This window comes from Dreissena polymorpha, chromosome 10 (genome assembly GCF_020536995.1).
Source record: "Dreissena polymorpha isolate Duluth1 chromosome 10, UMN_Dpol_1.0, whole genome shotgun sequence".
Classification (NCBI taxonomy): Eukaryota; Metazoa; Mollusca; class Bivalvia; order Myida; family Dreissenidae; genus Dreissena; species Dreissena polymorpha.
In genome coordinates this window covers 9,584,042-9,604,569 of record NC_068364.1, presented here as the reverse complement: position 1 = coordinate 9,604,569, position 20,528 = coordinate 9,584,042, and the positions used below count along the sequence as shown (strand labels likewise).

General features: G+C 37.2%; 1 protein-coding gene across 2 annotated transcripts; it reads right to left on the bottom strand.

Moving 5' to 3' along the window:
* Window positions 1–3,096: 3,096 nt before the first annotated feature.
* LOC127848320 (histone H1, orphon-like) lies at window positions 3,097–20,094 on the bottom strand. Of its 2 annotated transcripts, none has more exons than XM_052380706.1 (3): window positions 19,675–20,094; window positions 8,937–9,161; window positions 3,097–3,421 (listed from the first exon to the last, which is right to left on the bottom strand). In XM_052380706.1, the coding sequence occupies exons 1-3, from the start codon at window positions 20,050–20,052 to the stop codon at window positions 3,335–3,337; spliced, it is 690 nt and encodes a 229-aa protein (XP_052236666.1). In that variant the 5' UTR covers window positions 20,053–20,094; the 3' UTR covers window positions 3,097–3,334. The 2 variants fall into 2 exon arrangements, with proteins under 2 accessions (XP_052236666.1, XP_052236667.1); XM_052380707.1 differs by having other exon boundaries at window positions 8,946–9,161.
* Between the last annotated feature and the right edge of the window lie 434 nt (window positions 20,095–20,528).

The window sequence follows — 20,528 nt, the reverse complement described above, 5'->3', positions numbered from 1 at the left end:
CGACTTTTTTCACAGATTTAGGCAAGTATTGAAGTTTGTCATTAAATGCTTTCAAATGATAAATGTAAACTTCAGAGTATAAGTCTGGAATTTAAACCACACTGCCATCAGTGCTAATATAATGACTGCTGTATTTTATACTTAATATAAGCAAATCGCGTAGTGTCCAAAAACGATAACGCCAGAACTCCAAATTATTTAATTGTAACGATCTATAATTTTCAAGTTTTTTAATGGTTACAAGACGGATATATAATGGATATTTTACAGTGTGGTTAATGTTAACAATACCGGGTTCTTACAGATATAACTTCAATGAAAATTAGCAACATTATTTTTTCAATTTTGTCCATTGACCAAAACGCGAAAAGGTCCCTTTAAAGGTCAACCATCAAATTTCTCCTTAAAATTGTTAATAAACAGCCATACTTTTGCCATATATTGATGGATTGTGAAATGTCTTACCACAAATGAAAACCTGCAGATTATGTATAAAGTGCTCATGGTGAGCTATGTTCATCATGCGTCAATTCATTGTAAACATTTAATTTGTTAAAACTCTAAAATGGCCACATTTTGCGTCGCAATTTTTATGATACTTTGTCAGAACAATTGTCAAAATGATATCTTGGCCAGGTTCAAACTAGGTGAAACAAGCAGATTTTTTTAATTGACATCCCCCGCCAAATAAATTTTGTTTATGGATGGTGTAGAATTAAAAGAAAAGGTATAAAAGAAGGGTTGTGCCTTTTGTCAATATTATTTTTTAACTCATTTGTACCTGTGATGGGTTTGCAGACAATACAATGCAGATAGTATATTTGTCATGAATCAATTAACATTGATACAATGTAGTATCATGACAAAAGGAGAAATTGCTTGTTATGAGCATTTTCTTAAATAGAAATCTTACATACCGAGTTACTGCCCCGAAAAGTAATAACATACAAAAATAACAAAGGACAATAACTCAAAATTAAGACAGAGGAGGGTTTTTGAGGGTTCAATATTTATTTAGGTGAATTAAAAAGTCTTGCCTTTTCCACGAAAACATTCAATCAACAAAAGTACAAATGATATGTGGATGTATATATATATATATGTCCTGTTAGAAATAAGATTGAACGACAATTTAAAATGTTATAAAGATGATTTAAACACAAAAATCCTGGTTTTTGTTGTTGTTTCTATGGTAACCATTGCAACCAATCAATCAAATGTGTAAACGGTATGATTATTGTAAAAAAAAAATGTGTGACCAGTTCACATGGCAAATTGTGTTTTAATTGGACAGTTAAAACTAATGTAACATGTAATGCAAGTGAAGTAGGTACATTTAGCATAATCAGGCCTTTTTTGGTGTAGAATCTGTTCACTATGTCTTCTAAATTATGAAATGTCTTTAATATGTATTATCAATATCCGAACTTAACAAAAGTACAAATGATGTGTGGATGTATATATATATATATATATGTCCTGTTAGAAATAAGATTGAACGACAATGTAAAGTGTTATAAAGATGATTTAAACACAAAAATCCTGGTTTTTGTTGTTGTTTCTATGGTAACCATGGCAACCAATCAATCAAATGTGTAAACAGTATGATTATCGTTAAAAAAAATGTGTGACCAGTTCACATGGAAAATTGTGTATTAATTGGACAGTTAAAACTTAATATACATGTAATGCAAGTGAAGTAGGTACATTTAGCATAACCAGGCCTAAACAAGTCAGCAATGGGATATATAACCTCATTCAACAATGCAGCACAGGAAGGGATTATATTTACTAAATTTTCAGAGTGTTGCAGAGTGAACACAACATCTGCCATGACATACATGGAAATAACATAAATAAGTTTTTAAGGTTAATCATCCATCATTACAACCTTACATGAAGCATTTGTGTAATCTTGACCCTTGATGTGAATCGTATGACCTTACATGAAGTATATTGTGTGACGTTGACCTTAACCCTAGTCATGAACCTTGACCTTAACCCTAGACATGAATCTTACATACGACACACAGCAAGGAAGATTAAGAAGAATTATGGAAGGTTTAATTACAGAATCAACTGATGCATAGTAAAATAATGGCTAAATAATAAATATTTCTACAAATGTGTGACCTTTGATGTGTGTCATTGACTTTGGTAAAAAACACATAGGTCTTGCACTACTTGAAGTGCATTGGCTGATTTCATTGAAACTTTGTACAAGTATATATATATGGATAAGCGGATGATGCATGCCAAATGGCATGGTACACCATTTGTTAATAACAGAGTAATGGCCCTTTGTATGTTGAAACAAGAGATGTATTTGTCAGCAACACAATGCCCCCTATTGCGCTGCTTTGAAATAAAATTTCAATATATCATTTTACAGGGTTAGAAATGATCAACCTTTTAAAGCTTATTACTTCCCTTGGATTGTATTTTTTTACTTTTGACCTTGAAGGATGACCATGACCTTGACCTTTCACCACTCAAAATGTGCAGCTTCACGAGATACACATGCATGCCAAATGTCAAGTTGCTATATTCAATATTGCAAAAGTTCTGGCCAATTTTAAAATTTTCCGACAGAAACACAGACGGACAAACAGACTGACAGTTCAACTGCTATATGCCACCCTACCAGGGGCATAAAAATGCTTTTTTTGTGTGCGAGTGCTTTGGCGGATTTCATTGAAACTTGGAACGAGTGTTCAGAAGCATATTGGCATATTATTTTTACAAATGTTTTGACAGTTTCAACAAGATTGGGCAAAAAATGTTGACCTTTCAAAAATTCTTGACCGACAAAAGGCTCACCATGAGCACAACAGTTGAGGGGGGCAATTTATGTGTATCAACTTTCTTATAAAGAACAAACAATTTAAATATAAAAACAAACATTTTATTGATAAAATCACTTTACAGGCCAAGTGGAGTGTGGTAATGTTTTTACACAAGTATGAAAAAGGAATACTGAATATAAAATGACAAATAAGTGACAATAAAAATTTGCTATTTTATACAAAGTTATGAACTTCAAGGAACTGTACAGAGAAATATACAATGTGATACACAAGTGATTGAAATGAAGAAAATCATATTGGAACAAACAAAAGGTAAATGAAAATAGGTAAATGTATGACAAATTTGATGAAAATAAAGACAGGAAAGTTATATCAATAATTACCAAAAAAATATTTGATGACACAAATTCATACAATGTCACATGTACAAAAAGACACTACAAGTTTCAGCACCTAAAACAAAAAGCACAATATTCAAGTCATATTTTTCTCAAAGACCACGCCCTATGCAAACCCAAGCAGAGAGTTCACTTTTTCTTCGATGCAGAGTTCTTTTTTGCAGAAGATGAAGTCTTCAGTTTGCTTGGGGTTTTCTTTGGCGTCTTCAGTGTAGCCTGAAAGAATTTAGAATATAGTTATCAATGTTGTATTACTGCTTTGTAGTTACAAAGTTTAAATAAGACCAAAGGCCCCAAGTCACTCACCTGAGACCTGAAGAAACTGAACTGTAGTAAGCAACGTTTGTAATATTTTCAAAATCTTTAAATACTCTTCTGAGATTTTATAAAAACTAATTTTGTGAAAAAATGAATGACGATTGGTCTAAGAATGTGAACTTAGGGTTTTAAAATTTCACAATAACAATATTAGGAATAATGTCCAGCACCATTGCTGCCATTTTTCTAAACAAACTTGGTCTAATTTTTTAACTCTAATATCATAATAATAGATGTTCTAACAAGTTTCATTAAGACCAGACAAAAGATGACTTTTTTTCCAAATTGGTTTGACATATATTCAAACAAATCGAAGCTAGTTTCATGATAACTGAGCCAACATGTGACTTCTAGAATGTTAACAAGGTCTTACTCTGGCCATATTTAAAACAAGAGGGCCAGGATAACCCTAGTTCGCTCACCTGAGAGGAGTCGGTTCATTCAATCTTTACCAAATGTCAAACTTGACCTAGATATTGTCCAGACAAACATCCTGGTCAAGTTTCATCATTATTTCATCTGCGAGTCATGATCAATGTACCTATGAAGTTTCATGATCTAGGCGTAAGATTCTTGAGTTATCATCCGGAAACAATTTTTCTAAGTTGAATCACCGTGACCTTGACAGCCATTGTGTGAATATGTTTTTTGGCACTGTGACCTTTGACCTAGTGACCTGATAATCAAAAGAGGTCATCTGCGAGTCATGATCAATATACCCATTAAGTTTCATGAACAAAGGCATAAGGGTTCTTGAGTTATCATCCAGAAACCATTTTACTATTTCAGGTCACCGTAACCTTGACCTTTAACCTAGTGACCTGAAAATCAATAGGGGTTATCTGCGAGTCATGATCAATGTACCTATGAAGTTTCATGATCCTAGGCATAAGCGTTCTTGAGTTATCATCCGGAAACCATTTTACTGCTTTGGGTCACCGTGACCTTGACCTTTGACCTAGTGACCTGAAAATCTATAGGGGTCATCTGCGAGTCAATATCAATGTATCTAGGAAATTTCATGATCCTAGGCATAAGCGTTCTTGAGTTATCATCTGGAAACCAGTTTACTATTTCGGGGCATGGTGACCTTTACTTTTGACCTAGTGACCTGAAAATCAATAGGGGTCATCTGCGAGTCATGATCAATGTACCTATGAAGTTTCATGATCCTTGGCATAAGCACTTTTGAGTTATCATCCGGAAACCATCTGGTGGACGGACGGACCGACATGAGCAAAACAATATAACACCTCTTCTATGAAAGGGGGGGAGGGCATAATGAGAAAACTGCCCCCCTCCCAGCAGCCATGTTATTCAACTTACCGGAACCATTTTTGAACTCAACTCTTGTATCAAGGAAACAAATGTTCTGACCAAATTTCATAAAAATTGGGCCAAAAATGTGACTTTTACTGTGTTCACATGTTTTCACTATATACATATAGAGAAAAATGCCCCGCCCACTGGCGGCCATGTTTTTCCACCGATCCCGACCATTTTCAAACTCGTCCAAGATATCAATAAAACCAATGTTTTGACTAACTTTCATGATGATTGGGCAACAATTGTGACTTCAAGAGTGTTTACAAGGTTTCTCTATAGCCAATTAGGGAAAACTGCCACTATATACATATAGAAAAAAATGCCCCGCCCACTGGCGGCCATTTTTTTAACCGATCTCGACCATTTTCGAACTCGTCTGAGACATCAATTGAACCAATGTTTTGACCAACTTTCATGATGATTGGGCAAAAATTGTGACTTCTAGAATGTTTACAAGGTTTCTCTATAGCCAAATAAGGAAAACTGCCCGGCCCACTGGCGGCCATGTTTTTCAATGGATCGGAACCACTTTTGAACTAAACCAAGATATCATTAAGACAAACATTTTGACAAAGTTTTATGAAGATTGGACATGAAATGTGACTTCTACAGTGTTTACAAGGTTGTATTTTTTTTTGAACTAGTGACCTAGTTTATGACCCGGCACAACCCAGTTTGGAACTCGGCTGAGATTTCATTGGGACAGAGCTTCTGACCAAGTTTCATGAAGATGGGACAAGAAATGTGGCCTAAGAGTAAATGTTTACGGAAGGACGGACATACGACGGACAAAGACCGGTCACAAAAGCTCACCTGAGCAATCAGGTTAGCTTAAAATGCCTATCACCTAACTGAAAAGTTTTTCAATAGACTGAAACAATTTTTAAACACAGCAGAGGTATAATTGAAGCAAATGTTCTGACAAAGTTCCAAAAATGTAAGTTCCATAGAGATAAAAACTCATATATAACAAACAAATTCAGGTCTGGAGTTAATAATCTTTTCCTTTAATTTGACCTAGTGACCTAACTTTTGACCTAATGTGACCCATTTCAAAGTCTAAAAAGATATCAAGGGGGGAAATGTTCTGAGCATGTTTCATGAAAATTGGACAATGTTCACAAGATAAATGGCCACAAACCACAACGAACAACTGAAAAAAGATCACAAAAGCTTACCATGAGCCAAAAATTAACCCATGTTCAGATGAACAAATATACTAGTAGAACAAATCACTGTAGATAAATCACCAATACCCCTATAATTCCATGTTTACATGAACAAACAGGTCATGATACTTAATATTTAATTAAGGACCAGCAAAACGGTTGAATTGATGTCCTCCGCCAAAAAAGATTGTTTATGGATCATACAAAACAAGAGATGTGTTTGTCAGAAACACAATGCCCCCTATAGCTCCGCTTTGAAATCAAATTTCAATATATCATTTGGTAGGTTTAAAAATTATCTCCCTTTTAAAGCTTATTACTTCCTTTGGATTGTTTTTTTTTACTTTTGACCTTGAAGGATGACCTTGACCTTTCACCACTCGAAATGTGCAGCTTCATGAGATACACATGCATGCCAAATATCAAGTTGCAATCTTCAATATTGCAAAAGTTATGGCCAATGTTAAAGTTTTCGGATGGACACACGGACTGAAAGACAGACAGACAGATGGACTGACAGTTCAGCTGCTACATGCCACCATGTCGGGGGCATAAAAACAAAGGGCATACATGTATAGCAATACCAAACCAAACTGCTTGACCTTGTGTGTTCAGGATTTTTTTTAAAGTTTTTCATTATACGCCAAAAACAAGAGCTGTCACCATAGGATGACTTATGCCCCCTATAAACGCTTGATAGAAGTTATGAGCTGTTTTCAAAACCTAAACGCAGATTTCGAAACCTAAAAACGGACCCTAAGTTCAAGGTCACAGGGGTCAAAATGTTTGTGCTTATGGAAAGGCCTTGTCCATATACACATGCATACCAAATACATTGTATGAAGGTTATATCTCAAGGAACATAGAAGTGATGAGCATTTTTTGAAACCTAAACACCGATTTTGAAACCTAAACGCTGACCCTAAGTTCAACGTCAAGGTCACAGGGGTCAAAATTTGTGTGCATATGGAAAGGCCTTGTCCATATACACATGCATACCAAATATGAAGGTTATATCTCAAGGGACATAGAAATTATAAGCATTTTTTGAAACCTCAACACAGATTTCGAAACCTTAACGCTCAAACAAGGCCTTGTCCATATACACATGCATACCAAATATGAAGGTTACATCTCAAGGGACATAGAAGTTATCAGCATTTTTCGAAACCTAAACGCAAAGTGTGACGGAAAGACGGACAGACGGACGGACAGTCCGATCACTATATGCCCTCCTACCGGGGGCATAAAAATGTTGATGGATCGGTGCATTTCCCTTGATGTATGGTAGAATCCTAACAAAGGTCAATACCTCATATTATAGACAGTGTAACCTTCTGGTTCTTCTCATTGATATCTTTTCAACCATGGAGTTTCATGTTGAAATCTTGTATAGTATTCTGTGATATAGCCTTGAAAAGTTGCATCAAACAAAAATCAAAAGGCATACATGTATAGCAATATCAAACAGCTTGACCATATGGGTTCAGGATTTTTCATCATACACATAAAAGCAAAACAAATTATTCCCAAGGACGGGGCCAATTTTAAACTCAATTGGCAAGATTTGAACAAGCTTGGTAGAGAACCACTATAGGATATTACAGGTAAAATATTGCTCATTGTCATTTAAGAGAAGAATTTCAATGTTATATCATGTACTAGTTTTCATAGGGCATGACCATTTCTGACCCTGGGGCATCATTTGGACACACCAAATATCACCTGACTCTGCCATTTAGATATTTTTTTAGTCAACATTTTTTTCAAATCTATTTTAAGTAAATTAACAGTTGACTGGAACTGTGTTTTGTTGTTGTTGTTTTTTTAATTCACACGGTGGTTTAGATGTAGTTACAGAACAAGAGATGTGTTCGTCAGAAACACAATGCCCCCTATTGCGCCGCTTTGAAATCAAATTTCAATAGATCATTTGGCAGGTTTAGAAATTATTTCCCTTTTAAAGCATATTACTTACTTGGATTGTATTTTTTTACTTTGATCTTGAAGGATGACCTTGACCTTTCACCATTCAAAATGTGCAGCTTTATGAGATAAACATGCATGCCAAATATCAAGTTGCTATCTTCAACATTGCAAAAGTTATGGGCAATGTTAAAGTTTTTGGACAGACGCACAGACTGACGGACAGTTCAACTACTATATGCCACCCTACCGGGGGTTTACTCATAATGGACAAAAGCTCACCATGAACTTTTTTTAAATCATTTTTTAAATCTGTGAACAAGTCACTTGGAAATTGAATTGTAATATAAAATATCAGACCTTTTTGGGAAATTGTATGTTTTGAAAAATCGTCAAAACGAGTGCAAAATAAAAACCATGCATAATAAATTTAATTCATAGTGACTTTACATAGTATTTATTCATTGGACTATTAAATCATTTATAAAACAACACTTTAAGCTAAAAGTTTTTTTCTCCACATTTTGTTTAGGGGGCAGGGGACCTTTGGATTAAGAAAAATCATGTTGTTTGAACTAAAATTAGGAAATTAACTAGTGATGTTTTTGCTGAAAATTATTATAAAATTGAGAATAATCAATGGTCCTAAAAAAGGATTTTTAGAAAGTCTTTTGGAAAAAATATATACTTTTCAAGATTAGGGAATCAATGGGGCCAAAATTTCAGTTCAAACTTTACAAAATAAAAACACTGTAGCCGATTAAGTATTTCCTCACTTTTTACAATGATTTGCAGTTTTTGGATAATTGTAGATTAAGGAAACATAAACCCAAATTTTGGTTTAGGAGGGCTTCAGATATTCTGACCCGTTAGAACAATACAAAAAGGCCTGAATACACACTTTAAGAAATTGCACGTCAGGTTCTTGAAGACATTAATTGAAACAGATGTATCGCATGCTCTTCAAACAACAAGCAAATAATCATACATACAAAAAGTACCTTTGCTGCTTTTGGTTTTTTCTCAGCCGTTGGTTTTGATGCCTTGGTATTGGGTTTTGATGTTGTAGTCTTCGGTTTTGGTGGTTTTGTGCCAACCTTCTTTGTTGTTGGTTTCTTTGCAACCACCTTGTTGGGCGACTTCTTGGCAAGTGTTTTTTTGACAAGCGGTTTCTTTTTCACGGCTGTTGTCTTTGTTCCCGATTCTTTCTTTTTCTCCTACACATAAATTATTAATTTTCACATAATTTTTGAAACAATAAAATTGCACCCAGAACTTAAAAAATCCCCTAATGAGACTAATCTCGTATGGTATAAACTAACAAGGGACAAAATTGTCACAAAACCAGGTTTTCAATTTAAAACAAGGGCTGTTTGTAAAACATGCATGCCCCCCATATGAGCTGTCAGTTGTTGTGGCAGCTATTGTGTGAATACGTTTTTTGTCACTGTGACCTTGACCTTTGACCTAGTGACCTGAAAATCAATAGGGGTCATCTGCGAGTCATGTACCTATGAAGTTTCATGATCCTAGGCGTAAGCGTTCTTGAGTTATCAGCCGGAAACCATTTTACTGGTTCCAGTCACCGTGACCTTGACCTTTGACCTAGTGACCTGAAAATCAATAGTGGTCATTTGCGAGTCATGATCAATGTACCTATGAAGTTTCATGATCCTAGGCGTAAGCGTTCTTGAGTTATCATCCGGAAACCATTCGGTGGACGGACCGACCGACCGACCGACATGTGCAAAACGATATACCCCCTCTTCTTCAAAGGGGGGCATAAAAAGTATGATAAAGGGAGACAATTCAAAATATGCATGGTTACCCCCCTTGTGTAAGATTCAATCTATTTCTACTCGTGGCAACCTTGATTTCAATTTGAAACAAGAGCACCGCACAAGAGCACTTCGGAAAACCTGGTTAAAAAGGGCACATAATTCTGTCAAAATGCCAGCCAGAGTTATCTAACTTTGCCTGCCCAGTCCCCTCATGATAGTGAGTAAGTGTACCAAGTTTGAATGCAATGGCATTGATACTTTCTGAAAAAAGGGGACCTAAACGCAAAACTGAACCAAAATTTTCAATTTTCTAAGTATAAAAAGTGCACATAATTCAGTCAAAATGCACGCCAGAGTTATCTAACTTTGCCTGCCCAGTCCCCTCATGATAGTAAGTAAGTGTACCAAGTTTGAATGCAATAGCATTGATACTTTCTGAGAAAAGTGTACCTAAACGCAAAACTTAACAGGACGCCGACGCCGACGCCAAGGTGATGACAATAGCTCATAATTTTTTTTCAAAAAATAGATTAGCTAAAAAAGTATGATAAAGGGAGACCAACTGAAAATGTGCATTGTTACCGAGGTTCAAAGTTACCCCCCTTGTTTCACAATCAATCTATTTTTAGTTGTGGCGACCTTGACCTTGGAGATATTGACGTAATTCTTTCACGCAACACACCATCTTATGATGGTGAACAAATGTGCCAAATGATTTTAATATCTCACAATATACGACAAAGTTATGGCCCGGACAAGCTTGTTCCGCACGCCTGCCAGCCCATCAGCCCGCCGACATTCGCCAATCTAATAACCAGTTTTTTCCTTCGGAAAACCTGGTTAAAATGTGCAATAAAATAAGTGTTCTGTACAAAATCTATTGGCTATGTCACCCAAATAATGGCTGCCAAGATGTCTTGTATAAAGCATCAACATTACAAAACAGTGTTTATCATTTTATGGGTAAGAACAGAGAGTTCAAGACATTTGTCTTTTAAATATAAAATCTCCTTTCAGGAGCAGCAAAACTTCAAAACATGTTTTTCCCTAAAAGAACTAAATGCACTTACAAAAAAACTGACATCTTGGTAAGTTGTTTACTTTATATTTATGCAATCAGGCCATGTTTTTGAGGTTTAATTTATGAAAACATTTTTCTCATGAAGTTTATTTTACAGAATATATTTGAGTGACAAACATCAGTAGCTTGGAACTTAAATCATGTGTCAACAAGAAATGGCGCGGCAGAGGCCGACGCGTATCCCCACGCCGCATGTTTGACCCAGGGGCGCCCCATGGTACGTAATGGGTCCATGCAAAGTTGAGATTGACCGTATTGTCATAAGAAAAGTTCAGTATCAATTTGAAGTAAATCGGTGTAGAAATGATGAAATTATAGTAAAAGGCAATTTTGGGTGGGCGTGGCACCCCAGGGTTGGTTATGGCGCCATGCATAGTTGAGATTGACTGTATTGTCATAAAAGAGGTTCAGTATCAATTTGAAGTGAATCGATGAAGAAATGAAGATATTATAGTAAAAGGCAATTTTGGGTGGGCATGGCCTATGTGGGCAGGATGGGGCCATGCATAGTTGAGATTAACTGTATTGTCATAAGAGAGGTTCAGTATCAATTTGAAGTGAATCCGTGTACAAATGAAGAAATTATAGTAAAAGGCAATTTTGGGTGGGCGTGGCCTATGTGGGTGTGGCCTATTATAGGCGGGGTGCCCCAGGGTTGGTAATGGCGCCATCCATAGTTGAGATTGACCGTATTGTCATAAGAGAAGTTCAGTATCAATTAGAAGTGAATCGGTGTAAAAATGAAGAAATTATAGTAAAAGACAATTTTGGGTGGGTGTGGCCTATTATGGGTGGGGCGCACCAGGGTTGGTAATGGGGCCTTACATAGTTGAGATTGACCGTATTGTCATAAAGAGATGTTCAGTATCAATTTGAAGTGAATTGTTGTAGAAATGAATTATAGTGAAAGGCAATTTTGGGTGGGCGTGGCCTATGTGGGGGGGGGGGGGCGCCCCACTGTTGGTAATGGGGCCATGCATAGCTGAGATTTACCGTATTGTCATAAGAGAAGTTCAGTATCAATTTGAAGTGAATCGGTGTAGAAATGAAGAAATTATAGCAAATGGCAATTTTGGGTGGGCGTGGCCTATGTGGGCGGGATGCCCTAGGGTTGGTAATGGGGCCATGCATAGTTGAGATTGACTGTATTGTCCTAAAATAGGTTCAGTATCAATTTGAAGTGAATCTGTGTAGAAATGAAGAAATTATAGTAAATGGCAATTTTGGGTGGGCGTGGCCTATGTGGGCGGGATGCCCTAGGGTTGGTAATGGGGCCATGCATAGCCGAGATTGACCGTATTGTCATAAGAGGTTCAGTATCAATTTAAAGTGAATCTGTGTAGTAATGAAGAAATTATAGTAAATGGCAATTTTGGGTGGGCGTGGCCTATGTGGGCGGGATGCCCTAGGGTTGGTAATGGGGCCATGCATAGCTAAGATTGACCGTATTGTCATAAAGAGAGGTTCAGTATCAATTTGAAGTTAATCGGTGTAGAAACGAAGAAATTATAGTAAAAGGCAATTTTGGGTGGGCGTGGCCTATGTGGCCGGGGCGCCCCCAGGTTGGTTATGGGGCCATGCATAGTTGAGACAGACCGTATTGTCAAAAGAGAGGCTCAGTATCAATTTGAAGTAAATCAGTGCAGAAATGAAGAAGTTAATGTAAAATAACATTAAAAAATTAGTGAAAATCTTTGACCTGGCCCCGCTCCAACCCCCATAACTTTTGACCCAGGGGTCAGATAAAAATTCTGTCACTGTCACCGTCGCACATATGCTCATAGATATAATGTATGTTAGTTTCAAAGTTCTAGTGCTAATAGTGTAGGAGGAGCAGGTGGCCAGGATGGACGGACGGACGGCAGTGTTTTTTATGGCAATTTCGGGGCCGATTCCCCTCCAAAAATTGTATATATTTTCCCCCATTTTTTTTTTAATTCCCCTCAAAAAGTACAAACAAAAAGAAACAAAAAAAAAACAAAAAAATTGTTTTTTTTAGAAACAACTGCCTCCAGGGACTACCCTAGGCCTTAAAAATAGGGAGAAGTGACTTCTCCTTTGTTCTGAAACAGGGAGAAGGTTTGGAAAATCAGGGAGATGTTTGTGCAAACATTATCAAAAACACAGCGTGTTTATTTTACAACTTTTATTATTTCTATCATTATACTATGTTTATTTGTAAAAACAATAAATTCTCACTAAAATCTTCATCATAACACATTTAAGTCATTTAACACATTTAAGTATTTAATAATTTGTACCGGTAGCACCTTTTCATCACATATGTATCATCATCCCTATGACTGCTTTTGTAACAAAACACAATCTTAATGCATGGAACATCTAGTACATGTACATGTATATCTATTATTGTTTATCCGAATACTTTACATGTCTGAAATATGTTCACTTAAGAATGCCTTACCTGTTTACTTTAATAATCAAAATTTTCCTTGTTGCTATCTGGTTTAACAAACCTTATGAAATGTTTGTTAAATCCAGTAAATGCTTTCTCCATTATTGAATCACCATTACTTGTAATGTGAATCGCCAGCTTTGTTGTTGTTGTTGAATCTAATTATGGCGTCGTTGTCGCCTATGGTCTCGTTGTGCTTTGACGACTGTTGAAGTCGTTTTCATCTATGTACAAAAATTTCTCTTGTTGCATTTTCACTTGATACTTTTTAACATTTTATGTCATTTACATCTACAGTCTGTTTGTTTCCATGATGAATTTGCCAAATGAATTGAACAGTTCTTCTTTAATTGCATGTAAAGTAATGTCCGGTATCTCTCCAACTAAAGTTGCCAGTGTAATATCAGAACATGATATATTATTTCTATGTAATATTTCTTCAGTTCTGTATTGAAGACTTGATCTTTCTTGTGAGTATTTTGAACAGTCAAATATGAAGTGTTTTATAGTTTCTGGTGTTCTACATGCTTCACACTCCACATCTTCGCTGTTTGTAATCTTGGACCAGTGAGCCTTTAAGCGAGTATGTCCACTTAGTAATTGGTTGACTACATTGAATATTTTTCTATTTTTTTCTCCAACGCAAGCTCTGGAATCTGGCTTTGGGATGCACTCTTGGATTTTTGTTGTTTTTTCTGAATTCAGATATTGAACTTCCCATTTTTGTATTGATTTTATTTTCATTAAATTTATTACTCCTTTTGCATCTTTCTTTTCATAACACTGATCGTCTGTTTTTGAAGTCATAATTTCTGTTGCTGCTAGTTTAGCTTGTTGATCTGCTAATTCATTGCCTTGAATATTTTTATGGCCTGGTATCCAGTGTACTTCAACAGTATTACCTCGTGCTTCAATGTTTTTTAGTTTTAGTTTGATATTTACATGTAGTATAATTTCAATGTTTCTTGTTGGAATTTCACATGCAAAAGCCGTTGTTATTGCTGCCTGGCAATCTGTGAAGATAATTATTTTCCTGTTTGTAATGTCCTGTAAATCATCCACAAAGTTTAATCCTATTTCAATTCCCACTAATTCCCCCGTGTAGTTGTTTGATATTTTTGCAACACCTTGCTTTAAAAGCTTTGAATTGAACGCGGGTGTAATGTTACAATTCGTCCGCCATTTGCAATGTTGATGGTCATGACATAGCAATTTAATTCTACTCGGAAAATTTATATCTAATCGAGGAAATGTGCTTCTTCAATATTTATGTGTAGTATTATGACTTATAGTATAAAAAATGAACTGTGATTCCAGTTTATATAAGATGGGTGTTACTCGTAATTTTCGGTGGATAACAAACTGACAAAACTCGCTGGACTTTATAGTGGATCTACGCAATATATAGACCTTTGGTCAAGTTTGTTTTTCTTGAATTATTTATGCCGACTTTCTTTAACCGTGCTGTCTGCCCAAAACCTGCAATTATCGGATGGCCAATCAATTATCACGTAATCAGTAGACAACTTGCGGCACGCGCGAAGAGGCACGAGTGTGTTGTTATAGCAACCAATATTAAGGGGACTGCTTTGTCACGGTCAATTAACGTTCCGTGCGGGGGGTAAATTGTGTCACCGTGAGATAAACAACAAACAATAAACTTGCTTTTTGCCTGCGGGCGGTACAACGCCTTAGCAAAAATAATCGGGCGGCTTGATTTTTGCTTTTCCGGTCTTGTTTACAGAAAAAATCGGGCGACTTTATCTTCGCTTTTCTGGGCTCGTAGGGCGAGATCACGGGCGTAAAAGCGAAATTATCGCTCATAGTCGCCCGTAGGGTAGTCCCTGGCCTCAAGATAGATATATCTCATATTCATTTTATAAACATCTAACAAGGTGTATAACTATTATTTATATGATTTTTTTATTATTATAAAGAGTTATAATAAATTAGGTTTTCTCAAATCAGTAATTGAATTTGTTTTCCAAAATGGCCAAGATAGGGCCTGATGTATCAATATTGTGTCAATATTTGTTGATAAAAACATTCCAATTTGGCCCATGTTATTGATAAAAAATGCTCACATTTGCCATTTTATTGATTAAAAAAATCCCAATTAGACTAATTGGCTTGGAAAACTGATACTGTGCAGGACGGCTGAACCAGAGCTCCAGATAAGGTTTTGTGAAAGTCTTAACCCTTTGAATGCTGGGAAATTTGTCTTCTGCTAAAATGTCGTCTGCTGAATTTCTAAAATTAGCATTTTCTTCGATTTTTTTTTTAAAGAATACTATCAGAATAGCAAACCGTTTGGATCCTGATGAGACGCCACGTTCTGTGGCGTCTCATCTGGATCCAAACTGTTTGCAAAGGCCTTCAAAACTCGGTTCCCGCACTGAAAGGGTTAAAGTTACTACCAGATTTTCAAAAATAATTCATAACTCTGAAATTTTATTCTGAACGTTAGTACTTAGTTTTGGAAAAGAATTCTTAACTTTTCTTAATGACCTAAAAATAAATAATATTATAATGGTTATTTTCATGAAAAGAATCAAAATAAACATACTAGCAACTTAATTTAAACTAGTTCAACAGTGTCTATTCAATATTATACAATTTTATTTTTCAAATACCTTCATATGCCCAAACTGTGCTTAAATTGCATGCCTTCGATGAATTTTTACATATTTCACAATTAAAACGGGTCTCCCCCACAGGCAGCAGTATCATAAATTTGCCCCCCCCCCCCCCCGGTTATAACGGGTCTCCCCCACAGGCAGCAGTATCATAAATTTGCACCCCCCCCCCCTGGAACCCCTGGGGTGAACTCAGGGGGGGGGAGCGGTTTATGATACTGCTGCCTGTGGTCTCCCCTTCATTCTTTTCAACGATTGGCCACGGGCTTTGTCCCTTCCACTTGTTCAATGTTTTTTTGTTTAAGTTTGGACCAGTCGAGTTGCGTTTTTTTTAGCTTTTCTGACTGTTTCGGCAACTGAACATACAACATCGTATAAGATCTTTTCTATAATGTCTTTCTTAACATTCAACTTCGGCTCACTTTGCATACAATATGTTAAGAGTGTTTTTGCACGCTTTGCAGTTTTTTAGGACGCTCTCTGGGTGTCGCCATTAATTTTTTACAGATAGACTGTACACGCCGCTTTTATTGGAAAAAATGCGCTTTGTTAAACAAACCCGATAACCATTTTATATAAGCACCGAAAAGATCTTTTATAGGCGAAAAGAACTCAATAAAAATCGATACGAACCGACGTAAAAATAATATTCGTAACTTGATTTTGTAATTCTTAATGGAACGACAAGATTTTAAAATAAACACGTATCGGACTAGAAAATAATTTGTTATTACGAAAATACGACCCTTATCTGGAGCTCTGGCTGAACTGACTGAAACTTATGTTGAACAAATCATTGATATATCATCGGGTGACCTGTTATGATGCGAATCTATTTCGACGCAGTTTTTGTTTTTCTCGGTATTAATGCATAAGCGACTTCCGCTGACATCATTTTGCTATAAATCGTAGTAAACACGTACTTGCTATCGCTTGCTCAAAACATGTGGAAAGTGAGAGATGCAAAGGTAAGAATAGATGCATTCAATGTATTTCAATGCAATTTTGAGTGGTTTTACTAATGCAAAAATACATCTCAACGGAACATGATTTTATTTACCTAAATTCATCGTGGGAAAAAAATGACAAATGTTCGTCTGCAAGGGTTTTTTGTTTCAGTCATAGATCACGTGACTGTCATGTGATGGATTACGTCAATTCAGTTATTTTTAGCCATATGGTAAGGTGTACGCGTTTAATGAATAGCACTGCACACACACACTCATTGGATTTAAATGGGGATTTACCACCAGAATTATTTACTATTGTTACTTATATTGTGATGAGTGGTAAACTAATTTAAATGTTATTTTATTTCCAGGGCCCACAAGGGAAGTACCGGTGTTATTCACCCACTTCTATGAAAGCTGCCTATGTACATATCAGACAGACAGGGGCCCAAATCAGAACAACTGCCAGAGAGTTTGGGGTACCTGAAGCATCCCTGAGGCACAGGCTGTGTGGCAGAGAAAATCCGGAAAGTGTACATTCGGGTCCTCAACCGCCGTTTTCCAACGAGGAGGAAGCCCATCTTGTGGAACACATCAAGACCATGGCAGAGTGTGGATATGGCTATGGGCGGGCTGAAGTTGTGACCATGGCCTCGGAGTATGCTGTTTACCTAGAAAAACGGGACCAAGCCCATCCTCTATCAATGAAATGGTTCCGTGGCTTTATGCCAAGGTGGACGGAACTTATAAGTTTTGAAACCTTGTGGTCTTGAATTACAACAGGCCAAGGCGATCAACATGGCGTCAGTGACCAGATATTATACTGAACTAGGGTCTATTCTGGAGAAGTATTGTTTGAAGGACAAACCAGAGCGAGTCTACAATATAGATGAGAAGGGCCTGTCCACGTCACATACTCCACCATCAGTAGTGACCACGGAGACCAAAGTTCCAGCCGTTACATCTGGTTCCAGAACACTCATCACTGTGATTGGCTGTGGCAACGCATTGGGGTATAGTGTGCCACCATATTTTGTTTTTCCAGGGGCCAGAATGCATTCGGAATTATTGGAAGGAGGTTGCATTGGTGCTGATGGAACTGTGTCTGAATCTGGTTGGAGCAATAGCAGCATGTTTCGCAAATACATTGCAGAACACCTTCTGAAGTACTTATCTGAACGTTCCCCAGACAAACCTGTTCTCCTGCTGTATGATGGCCACAAGTCTCGTATAAACCTTGGCTTAATTGACTGGGCAAGAGAACATAACGTGATTTTGTTCATACTGCCTGCTCACACCAGCCACGTGCTACAACCGTTAGATGTGGGATGCTTTGGACCTTTCGAACGAATCTACAACTCTGTGTGCCATCAGTTCATGAGAGAAAACTGTGGGAAGAGTATAACTCTCTACAACATTTGTAATCTGGGTTGTCAGGCATATGCAAAGGCACTCTCTGCTAGCAACCTACAAGCATCCTTCCGAAAAACAGGCATACACCCCTACAATCCATCAGTAGTTGATGCATCCCACTTCAAGCCTTCAGAGGTCCTACATTCAAGCCCTGCGATGCCAGCACCACAGAGTGACGCTCAAACCACTGCTAAGGAATTCTTTAAAGGCAAAGTAGCTGTACCCAAGCCAAATGAAAGCATAACCATAAAAAGAAAGTATCTCAGCACTATAGTCAGTGGTAGGGCAATCACTGAAGATTCAGTTCTTGAAAAAATGAGGGATCATGAGCAGTCTAAGCACCAGAAAAAATCTGCAACCCAGCAAGACCATCAACCTGGACCATCAGGATCAGCAAGTCAGTCAAGGGTTGATCAAAGTGACCAGGATGACTCAGACACTGATGTTTGCTGCATGTGTAACCTGTTCACACCTGTTGAAGTACACAACAGTGCATCTGTTGTGTTTGTCAAGTGGGTGCAATGTGACAAATGTGAACATTGGGTCCATCTGATATTTTGCACTCAAGTGAGGGTTGTTAGAAGGGGTGAGAAGTTTCTTTGTCCCCACTGTGCCACCGAGGAATGAGCACTTTCATATTGCAGTGTTATTTAATCAACACTGTTGTTAGTATTGAATGTTACAATAAATTTTGAACTTGATGTGTTTTACATATTTTAGGTACCAGTGTACAAGTTCAGTCTGCATGGTTAGGTACCGGTAAGTTAACAAGGCATCCATTCAAATGCGTCACTTCAGGTCACTCTCAGAAAACATGGCCGCTTCCATAGTGTAGCAAACTTTTAATCTGGTGGTGTTTTTTGGGTGACTTATGTCAACTTTTTGTTTCAAACGACATAAGAAGGCATTCAAAAAAGAAAAGCATTGTAGGTTAATGAAAGTTGAAGATGTTATAAAAACTTATTTTATTTAATTGCTTACATGCGTCAAAAAAGGTCACTCGAGGATATATTTAAGAAAAAGAACAGAGACATTCAGCTGTGAATATTACATTCATACATGCATGTGTATTCATATAATAAATATCATTACATATAAAAGAATGACTTCTTAATTTTCCCCTTTTCCTAAAAAACGACGCGTTTTTCCCCTTTGTACTTGCCCTGCCACCATTCCCTTATCGGTGAAAAAAAACACTGGACGGACAGACGCACATCAATACAATATCCCCACTTTTTCTCCGAAAAACGTGGGGATAAAAAGGTTTTCTCTGTTAGTTCTGTTTCTTCTTTTTAGACCAAAAGTACTAAATCTAGCCAGAAAACATCCTGTAAACTTCTTGTGTCAGAAAACCCGTTGTTTTCAATACAAGCATGCTCACATACATGGTTTAAACTACATTGAAACAAAGTTAGCAAGAGAGACTCCTTTGATTAACATAAAAATCACTCACCTTTGCTTGCGCTTCTTTTTCTTTCTTTTTCTTGGCTTTTATTTCCTCCGCAGCCTTGGCTTTATCCAGCTTGAAGCGTCCAGTAAAACCCTTGGAATCCGCGGACGACTTCGGACGCACGAACACGCCTTCTGTAATTCCCTTGGCCAAGGCGGGCTTTAGATGCTGTTTCACCACTTCGACATCGAGCTTGTGTTTCCCGCAAATAAAACTCACAATGGCCGGGACTGTGGCGCCTTTTGGCTCAGCGAGAGTTGCTATAGCGTCTTTGGCCATTTCTATGTAGGTAGGATGCGTGGGTTTGGGTCGAGGTGCCTTTTTCGCAGCCGCTCCCACCTCCGGGGCTTCGACCGTTGCACTTTCTGCTGGTGTCTCCATGACTTGCACGTTATTTTGAAGCAACTCCCGCGCAAATAATTCGGAACGCTTCCTTTTGTACGACCCGCGCGGACGCTTATGAAAATAACATTGTGAGGCCCTTCGAAGTGTATTTTTTGCCATCCAATGAGAGCTCTGATCGACAATACATTAATGCGTTTAATTTGGCACAATATTATTCACGAACATTTGGCACTATACATAATGATGCTTTTATTTATTCTCGTGAAGCTTTTCATTTATTAAACCATGAGTTTGTTTTATTACAAAACGTGACCAATATACACGAGCTGTAAACATGCGTTGTTTTGGATCATTGTACATAAATAACATCGTTATTGCATGTTCACATAGACAAGCTTACCATATATTACGCAATATTTTCCTACAAAATGGGAGTTAGCATGGCTGCCAGTAACTCTATCCTGCATAATCATTACTGCAGACCCGATCGTTATTGAAAGGATTACGTATTT

Bases quoted from the DNA above. Each gene is read 5' to 3' on its own strand.
- LOC127848320 (XM_052380706.1), bottom strand. From the start codon at position 20,052: ATGGAGACACCAGCAGAAAGTGCAACGGTCGAAGCCCCGGAGGTGGGA. The intron at 9,162-19,674 runs GTGAGTGATTTT...ATTTATGTGTAG, and splicing joins AAAAAGAAGCGCAAGCAAAG to GAGAAAAAGAAAGAATCGGG. The intron at 3,422-8,936 runs GTATGTATGATT...AAATTCTTTCAG, and splicing joins AAGCAGCAAAGGTACTTTTT to GCTACACTGAAGACGCCAAA.